Here is a 9,231-nt window from a genome sequence, read left to right as displayed (position 1 = left end):
ATTCCTTTTCCTTATTCTGTAAATTCTTTGATTGGAATATGAATGTTGCTGGAAGTATGAACATTTGCACAGGACAATGATATAAATGGAACTTTAAAACTTTTTTAAGTGTTACAGTGATATTTCGTTATATGTTCCATAATATCAATAATATTGATTTTCTTGCAACATCCATAATTATTACAAATGTCAATATAACGAAATATCTTTTATGCGATGTTTATGGTGTAATAAAAATCTGTGTTTCGATTACGTTTTTGATACGTATTACTCACTTATATGTAATAATATAGAATAAAAATATACTATTAGTCCGATATTTGAAAATATGCATGCGTTCGTTGTCACTGTTAAACTGTTGTAATAACAATGGAATAATAAAATAATTTACTCAAATGTACATAATAATACATATACATATCCATAAAAACAATATTAAACGCAATAACTTTTTTGTACGCGAAGAAAAACTAATATAGGTCCGTCGGGATTCGAACCCAACACTCCTTTCTAATACGTCTACTTTATAGCGAACGGACGGAAGAGAATCCGTTCACGACCATGGTCCCTTCTTAGTTTAACGTAATTCACAAATTCACCGTTCTCATAACGTAGAGGGCAGCAGAAAATCCCTGACTTTTTACACTATCGGTATTTCAGAATATTAGACACGAAGTCCCATAAGATGATAGGTCTATCCTATACCTAGTCGGTGATAGTACCAATGAAATAATAGATTAATCTTTACGGAGAGAATGAAAATAACAGACACCTGGCAGTACTGTAGAAGTTTGACTAGCCAAACTCTAATTGGGTTCAAGTTCATTATTTAATTACTCACAATAAATAAAATTGTTGTAAATACAATGATGTGTAAATAAATTTATACGTAAAAATTTACCAATTACCAGAAGGTAATTGTTTGTGTGTATGAAGATTCTTATATCTCGTTATTACATACAAAAGATATAAAAACGAATGAGAAAGGAATGTGTAAGAAGTAACATTACTAAAATGTCCGGTACGTTAAAAAATCCTTACGATGAGAATTTTTTTACCTTAGCGTTCATATTACATTTTCATCAAGTATTGTATATAGACGCTGAAGGAGATTTAATAATCATTATAATAGCAAAGAACTGACGATCGTGACATTTTCAGTATTATAAAATATATAGTAGAGGTCGCATTTATTAGAGCATAATCATTTATTTTCTTAACTAATTAAACTCATGGTCCGTAAAATACAACACGTTCAACAAAGAACGAAGACTTTTTTACAAAGTGGAATTTGTGAACGTGATAATTTTGGTATGAGCTATTTAAAGCGAAATGTAACGTAACCCTAATTATTTTTGACATTTATAGTCTATTCTTACATATTTATACAATATTAAGTAATTCGATTTCAACTTTTTTTATCACGATAAAGTGAATTCTACGTATAGTATCATTACATAGTAGCAGTAATTTGTCGTACATGAATACCTCGATTTTTGGTAAATGACATTAATATATACTTGACGGGATTCCGTCTTATTGGTACGATAAATATGTGTAATGACAAATCTTCAATTAATGCAGATGTAAAACCAGCCAAGGAAAATTGCTCTGAAAATATTTATCAAGAATTAGAAGATTTCATAACTTCTCTTAAATTAAAAATTTAATCAAGATTCGTTGTTTCATCCTTATATCTGTTCTCTCAACTCTGGTTTCAGACGTCGACATAGATTTAGTGAACATAGGAAAAATGTTAAACAAAGTACATAGAATCATTTTATGAACGTACTTTATTGCAGAACGAATATATTACGACGAAATAACATAATTTTCATTTTGTTAAAACGACAGCACGAACTATGTCAGCCAATAGAAAAATTTAGACTTCAAAGACTAGTACCACCAAGAAACAATATGAAATTAAGTTATCGTATTTTACGTAAGTTTCATTTTTTTAATTACATATAAATAACGTTCAAAAGATTTTTTAAACAAATTATAAATTTACTGTAGCTCTTATTGCAATAGAAAATTCGCCTGATCGAAAAGTGTCACAAACAAGAAGAACTGTTCACGCGAAAGTAAGAATATTTATAAAGTCGAAAGTAATATATTTTTTAATATATATTGAATATTCAAAATATTGTAAATTATTGCACAGTAGAAAATAATTAACAATTCAAAGAATAAGAAGAACTTACAGTCACAGTTCCTAAATGTATTATCAAAAAGGAGAAATACATTGGATCCGAAAACCTTTGAGAACATAAGTAAATTCAGTATTCTTCTTTTATATCTTCATTTTCTGTTTTGTTACTACCTTTCCTTTTTGAAAACAGAACAATTTGTTGAACTTTTTGTAACGTGTCCTGTAGAAGACAATGAAAAATAAATATTTGTGTCAAATTATTTGGTTAAATTTTATTTATTAGAATGTTTTTTCATGTTCTAAGTATAAATTCTACAACAGAAACACCTGTATAGCAGATAGTAGCAATAATCATGCAAGGTGTGTATCAGGTAAAGGGCCAAATTTCCAGGAACTGATCAATTAACGGGCTCCAATCACACGCACGCTTTCTTCGCCAATCGTTTGTTCACTTGTTCGACGTAGCTACATATAGGATGAACTGGATGTACATACGGACTTTTTGAATCACCTTACTAACTCCGTTATTGTTAGAGATATCAACGAAGTTTTTTAAAACAATATTATATACAATATTTTATTAAAACAATATTATATACACCGCACTTCTGTGATGAAAAATATGCAAGTTAAACGCGACACCGTATGTATTACCACAGACGAGGTATAGAAGTAGACATTTCATCACATTTCATCATATGGGAGTTGGTGGCCCACCTAAACTGTAGTACCAACACCTTAAAATGCTTATGATTTTAGTGACCTCTACGTTTTGAAAACGGTGAATCTGCGGAGGGTAGTGACACTAAAATGGAAATAGGGTACGTAACCCTGAAAAGTGGGCCGCAAAAATGCATTGGATGAAATGTCTACTGCTATACCTCGTCTGTGGTATTACATTCCTTCCATGGACCTACGGATTCCTATGGATGGTTCCTATTAGGTCCATGGTTCCTTCCTTGCTGAGCAACAGAGATGGCAGATTCACTACTTTTAGTCGTTAGATTTTAATCGTTTAAACGTACTAAATCGCAATTTTTCTAATAAAATAGTATTTCTATTTAAATTAGTCGACATTTAGCAAACAATTATTTAATCTCATCAACTGTTTAAAACTCATAATGATATCCTTAGATACTGCAGCTTTCCGGTATATATTATTTGAATAAAATTCTGCCCAACTCTTCTGGCCAACAGATTTTGGGTGCGCGCACGTATGAGTGAAAAATACATACGGTGAACGAGGGGCGTTCCAGTGATCCATTAACGAACCGAAAATTATCGAGCGTCTACTGTATTTAACTAAGTTGGTAAAATCGTTTTGAAACTAGAAAATATTGTTAAGTATGAAATCTATCTTCGTCATTATTTCTGTTTTCACTGACTTGCGCATGTGAAACGTCAAGTCATATTTCGATGAGTTTATGAACGCAGTAAACAGTGTGAATTAGTGTGAATTCATCCAAAGTGACTTTTGCTTTTTGTAAAATATTAAATTAAACACACTCCAGAAATAATGGTAATACGTAGTATTAGCTTTATTTGATTCTTAGTCGATAATCGATATAAGTTACAGAATAAGTTTAACATGTATATTCAAAAAATTACCATTTTTCGTTAGTGAAAGGTTATAAAAAGAAATGTTTACAATATTCCAGAAACATTTACAATATTTACAACAAAGTACTACAGTATTTCCATAGAACAATAAATTAAAACATTAATACATTTCAGAGTTTTGGTTTGTCACCATTAATATCAAACCCTACTGTCAATGAACAGTTCAACATTCGTAATGATAACTATGGTGTGTCAAGTCCTATGGTTTCTGGGTATGAATAAATATACTATTAAGCATTAATATTTAAAAATAAGTCAAGTATATTGGTTTAATCATACTATTTCCTTATATTTTAGGTTGTCAGCAACAAGGCAAAGCATAGGTGTCTCGCATCCTTTGGAAGCTTCAGAAAAAAATGTAAAAAAATAATTTTATGAATCATGGTAATATCATTATGGTACTTTGTACAATTGTAATCCATTTCAGTTTATAAAAAACCATGACTGCATGAATATGGTAATGCTCAGAAATATACAAGGAATACATGCACCAATGCGAATAGCGATGGAATTAAAAGCTACTGAAAAGATTGGAAGACTTCCATTTCTGCCATCATCAAATGTTATGAGGGATGTTTTACTTGGTAGAGATGAAGATATAGGGTAAAAATTTGGTGTATTGATTGTGTATTAAAAACACATTACTTTTTATTATTTAACGGGTAATCATTAATTTGTAATGTTTTACTCTTTGTATTTCTAGATTTGAAGACATATTAAACACACCAGAATTTAGGGAACAAATGGGCGAACCACATGCTGTTATTGAAAAGAGTCTTGGAATATTGTAATATTTTTATTTCATATGTGAGGCATTGGCTTTGTATTATTGAATACACTAAGTAACAATAAATGTTTAACTCCTCAATTTAATATATTTTTAATAATATGTCAGTCTTATTATATGTATGACCATACCAGATCATCTATTCTATTGCTGCACATTTTTTTAACTTCTTCCATTGCAATTTGTAATTCATTCTGTCTTATATTTTGTAAACGCATTTGCATTGCTGTAAGAATTGTTTGTATTTTAATTTCATGTTCACATATTACAAATGGAAATCGAAACTTTGCTTTATATCTAAAATAACAAAACTGTAATTTATAACTGATACATAAGTTTTTATTCTGTTATCATCAAATTATCAGTATACTTTTGCTTACTTACAGACCATTGTAAGTACTTAGGATCTTCTTTTCTTCTTTTGACATAGCTTCAAGTTTAGTATTTGCTGCTCCAAATTCAGATTCTGTAGATGTTAATCCTTCTGCTAGTCTTCCTGCTAAATCTGGATATCTAAGTAATATATTTTTCTTTTCTACAGAATAGAACATTATAGGAACATAGTATAAAAGTAATATACTAATAATATTTATTATGTTCTTTTTATCAGAAATATGTAAAGTATCCAAATAATCATGAAAGGTCTTTTTGAGATTTTTGACTAATACAAATGGTCTCACAGATGCTACATATTGTGTAACATCTGGATAATGTTCCACAATATTTCCAAAAAGCCATTCAAATTGTTTAGGAGTCAGAGCATTTACTTCTGATATACTTAAAATTTCTCTTGGCCACATAACTCTTGGACGGTTTCAAAATTAAGTTAATTTGTCTTTTATAATTACCTACAATTTGTTACTAATATAAATATATATTATGCATCTATACTTTTTAAATGCAAATTAGGTAGAAATTTCAATAAAAAAGACTTGTATAAATCACTGACCATTTGTAAGTATCTTCCTGTTTCTTTTACACAGCCTAAACATCAGCAGGGGGAAGCATGCACAGAGTTCATAAGATTATCAGTAATCACTATATGTGTTTAGAAAATGATTTCTTAATAAGCTACAGGTACTTGTTGGTATATTTATTTTGGCTGTAATATTTCTATATACATAAAAATAATGGATACATAAATAGAGATTTATTTTTAATTTGAAATTCGTTATGTAAAAAAATCGATGTTATCGATACATTATCGTTTTCCTGGATGTTTTATAATCTAAAAATAAAATACAAGGTCGTTAAATTTGAAATGATATTGAATTTTATTAAAGACTTTAATTAACATTACTTTGATTAGTAGTATTAATCGTAATATGTACATGGTTTTATCTTCAACCTATAATTTTTGTAGCAAAATAAAAAGATTATAGATTATTTAAAATTTTTAATTTATAGGAAGTCGATTGATTATTTTACGCGCTATATACTTAATACATATTACTACGTACATATATTCATTTATATAAATACAACTACGTAAATGTACATTAAAATATATTATACTTTACATACATTACTACATAAATTTATTAATGAATCGCAAATTACAGCAGACATAACAGAATATATCTGCTTAAAAGAACGATAAATATTCGAATCTGTCTACCACAGACATAAAAGGTTATCGCAATTAATTTACAAGTTGTTGATAGGAGATACGAAATTGTTGTGTCGCTGGTATAATTTATGTAACTATATTTTTGACTGTGAACAACTCAACCTTTTTACGTTGCAACTTCCAAGTCATTTTGGATTTATCTACAGTAAACGTATGTAAATTTTGATTTGAATCTTAATCTTTCAATAAATAAAATGCTAAAATGTACAATATATCACGTTTACTTCTTTCATGGAATGTTCAAAAAGATGTCGAACATTAAGATTCTGGACGGTGGTTTTGCGACACAATTGTCGACTCATGTTGGTGAAAAAATTGACGGTGATCCCTTATGGACAGCCCGATTTTTAGCAACAAATCCTGATGCAGTCTATGCTACACATTTAGATTTTTTAAGAGCAGGCGCAGATATCATAGAAACTAATACATATCAAGCTTCAGTTTCCGGTTTAATGGAACATTTGTCTATAAGTGAGGAGGAAAGTAAAAATCTATTACGAGAAGCTGTTAATCTTGCCAAAAAAGCTGTCAATGATTACACTAAAGAAATATCAGGAAATGATGAAATTAACAATAAGAATCCTTTGATCGCTGCATCTTGTGGGCCTTATGGAGCTAGTTTACATGATGGTTCAGAATATAATGGAGCTTATGGTAAAATTGTATCACATGAAACTATGAAGCAATGGCACAAATCACGTATTGATGTTTTGGTAGATGCTGGTATTGACTTGTTAGCATTAGAAACTATACCTTGTTACCAAGAAGCAGAAGCTTTGGTTGAACTTTTACAAGAATATCCAAATGTGAAAGCATGGTTCTCATTTTCTTGTGAAAGAAATAGTAAAAATTTAGCAGATGGGACCAATTTTCAGGAAATAGCAACATGCTGTTATAAAACGGCTTTACCAGGGCAGATAATTGCTGTTGGTGTAAATTGTCTTGCTCCTAAGGATGTAACTCCGTTATTAAAAAATATTAACGAAGGTGGAGGAAATGAATTTATTCCATTAATAGCATACCCCAATAGTGGAGAAATATATACTCCAACAGAAGGATGGAAATGGTATGCAATTTGTGATACAGTCGAAAGTTTTATTCAAGAGTGGTTAGAACTTGGGGTTCAGTACATAGGAGGTTGCTGCAGAATGTATGCAGAAAATATAAAGTCCATAAGGAAGGAAGTAAATACTTTCAAGAAAAAGAAGCGATAATAGATTGATTGATTTTATTAGAAAATCAGTCATTTTTTCCTACTTAAATGCAGTTACTTTGTACTTCAAATAAAGTCTTCTATTCTTATTAATAAATAAGTTTACTTGGAAATATATTTATACCTTTTAGATATTATGTTACTGTCGAAAAATTTCTCCATTAGTCTATAACAATGTAATTATACACAATTATCTATAAACCATAATTCACTGACATACAATATATTGCAAGAAAGGCAACTCATTGACACTGATAAAGTTCAAAAACACTTGTAGTAGCTTGACACTTGTCAAGTGAATGATAGTTGGAAATGAATATTGACTGTACTTATCAGATTCGTGTTTGATATAATTTGAGAAGTTTAAGAAATATTAAATGTATTGGCACGTAACATGCATTAGTAATTTATCTCATGTACACCCACAACTGAGCCTGATCTCAATGATACACAAGGTCTTCGCGACGTAGGTATAAAAAGAATATAATCTTGAAATATGCCTCTTCAAAAGCTTGTTCCGTTTAGTATTTATCTGCGATTTCGTCATGGACTTTGGATTAACTGCATTCTGTGAAGCCACTTGTAGGAAGTATTGCCTCAGAAACATTCAAACAACGAAGTTGTGCGTGCATTCGAAGCAGTTAATTTTTCGTTATACTTACGCGTGCTTACGATTAAGCATATACTATCGACAGAATAATTGAAGAAAGAAATCATGCAAGCAATAAAAGTGTTGGATGGTGGATTTTCTACACAATTAGCGACGCATGTGGGTGATGTAATAGATGGTGATCCCTTATGGACAGCGCGATTTCTTGCTACAAACCCAAAGGCTATTATTTCGACACATTTGGATTTTTTAAATGCTGGCGCTGACATTATTCTTACAAATACTTATCAGGCATCTACTGATGGCTTTTTTAAACACATGAGTCTGACGGAAGAGGAGAGCCTTAATCTTTTTTGTAAAGCTGTTGATTATGCCAAAGAAGCTGTACATTTATACAAAAAAGATAGAACAGGTGAAGAAAATGTTGTAAATGACAATCCATTGATCGCTGGATCTATTGGACCATATGGTGCCTGCTTGCACGATGCTTCGGAGTATACTGGTAAATACTGCTCATCCGTGTCTGAAAAAATTCTTATAGACTGGCACAGGCCTCGCATTAGTAAATTGATTGATAGCGGCATTGACATATTAGCAATAGAAACAATACCCTGTAAACAAGAAGCAGAAGCACTGGTTACTTTGCTTAAAGAATTTCCAAATATTAAGGCTTGGTTGTCCTTTTCTTGTCGTGACGATGGACGAAGTATAGCTGACGGGTCTGACTTCCAAGATGTAGCTATACAGTGTTATAAAAAAGCTTCGCCCGGGCAAATTTTAGCAGTTGGAGTTAACTGCATTGCACCACAAAATGTGAGTCCTTTATTCAAAGGTATTAATGGAAATTGTAAAAAAGAATTTGTGCCATTGGTAGTATACCCAAACAGTGGTGAAAAATATACAGTGGAATCAGGTTGGATGAAAAAGGAAAAAGGATTTACCTTACATCAATTTATAGATGAATGGCTGAATTTGGGTGTTCGATATATAGGCGGATGTTGTAGAACGAATGTTGAAGACATAAAGAAAATACGAACAGAGGTGGAACTATGGCAAACCAAAGAAAGCTAATTTAAAACGTACTATACCTGTGAAATCTGTAAATAGTTTTATAATATGAAATGATATTACGAAGAATCAAGATATTTTATATGTATCTACATTTTTGTGTAATATTGTTTTGAATGTATAACAAATAAACAGTGTTTCATTTATAATA

At 30.6% G+C, this 9,231-nt stretch overlaps 4 protein-coding genes across 4 annotated transcripts; 3 read left to right on the top strand and 1 right to left on the bottom strand.

Moving 5' to 3' along the window:
• The first annotated feature begins 3,585 nt into the window (after window positions 1-3,585).
• LOC107186402 (proteasome maturation protein) lies at window positions 3,586-4,645 on the top strand. The gene is made up of 5 exons (XM_015574257.1): window positions 3,586-3,671; window positions 3,887-3,984; window positions 4,070-4,130; window positions 4,200-4,375; window positions 4,476-4,645. Exons 1-5 carry the CDS (start codon window positions 3,669-3,671, stop codon window positions 4,561-4,563), a joined length of 426 nt encoding a protein of 141 aa, XP_015429743.1. The 5' UTR covers window positions 3,586-3,668; the 3' UTR covers window positions 4,564-4,645.
• LOC107186359 (2-oxo-4-hydroxy-4-carboxy-5-ureidoimidazoline decarboxylase-like) lies at window positions 4,599-5,359 on the bottom strand. The gene is made up of 4 exons (XM_015574205.1): window positions 5,173-5,359; window positions 4,944-5,100; window positions 4,691-4,856; window positions 4,599-4,610 (listed from the first exon to the last, which is right to left on the bottom strand). The coding sequence occupies exons 1-4, from the start codon at window positions 5,357-5,359 to the stop codon at window positions 4,599-4,601; spliced, it is 522 nt and encodes a 173-aa protein (XP_015429691.1).
• Window positions 5,360-6,234: 875 nt separating this feature from the next.
• LOC107186358 (selenocysteine Se-methyltransferase-like) lies at window positions 6,235-7,403 on the top strand. Its single transcript, XM_015574204.1, has 2 exons — window positions 6,235-6,340; window positions 6,438-7,403. Exon 2 carries the CDS (start codon window positions 6,438-6,440, stop codon window positions 7,401-7,403), a length of 966 nt encoding a protein of 321 aa, XP_015429690.1. The 5' UTR covers window positions 6,235-6,340.
• Window positions 7,404-8,083: 680 nt separating this feature from the next.
• LOC107186401 (homocysteine S-methyltransferase YbgG-like) lies at window positions 8,084-9,089 on the top strand. The gene has a single exon (XM_015574255.1). It carries the CDS (start codon window positions 8,118-8,120, stop codon window positions 9,081-9,083), a length of 966 nt encoding a protein of 321 aa, XP_015429741.1. The 5' UTR covers window positions 8,084-8,117; the 3' UTR covers window positions 9,084-9,089.
• Window positions 9,090-9,231: the final 142 nt, after the last annotated feature.

This window comes from Dufourea novaeangliae, unplaced genomic scaffold, assembly GCF_001272555.1.
Source record: "Dufourea novaeangliae isolate 0120121106 unplaced genomic scaffold, ASM127255v1 scaffold78, whole genome shotgun sequence".
NCBI lineage: Eukaryota > Metazoa > Arthropoda > Insecta > Hymenoptera > Halictidae > Dufourea > Dufourea novaeangliae.
Note: the sequence above shows the minus strand (reverse complement) of the source record. Positions and strands in the feature narration are given on the sequence as shown.

Excerpts from the sequence above, each read along its gene's own strand:
- LOC107186402 (XM_015574257.1), top strand. Across the intron at positions 3,985-4,069 it reads TCAAGTCCTATGGTTTCTGG|GTTGTCAGCAACAAGGCAAA; the intron begins GTATGAATAAAT and ends CTTATATTTTAG. Across the intron at positions 4,376-4,475 it reads GGTAGAGATGAAGATATAGG|ATTTGAAGACATATTAAACA; the intron begins GTAAAAATTTGG and ends TTGTATTTCTAG.
- LOC107186401 (XM_015574255.1), top strand. The coding sequence starts at position 8,118 with ATGCAAGCAATAAAAGTGTTGGATGGTGGATTTTCTACACAATTAGCG.
- LOC107186358 (XM_015574204.1), top strand. The coding sequence starts at position 6,438 with ATGTCGAACATTAAGATTCTGGACGGTGGTTTTGCGACACAATTGTCG.
- LOC107186359 (XM_015574205.1), bottom strand. The coding sequence starts at position 5,359 with ATGTGGCCAAGAGAAATTTTAAGTATATCAGAAGTAAATGCTCTGACT. Across the intron at positions 5,101-5,172 it reads TTATTTGGATACTTTACATA|CTGTAGAAAAGAAAAATATA; the intron begins TTTCTGATAAAA and ends TAATGTTCTATT. Across the intron at positions 4,857-4,943 it reads CTAAGTACTTACAATGGTCT|ATATAAAGCAAAGTTTCGAT; the intron begins GTAAGTAAGCAA and ends TTGTTATTTTAG.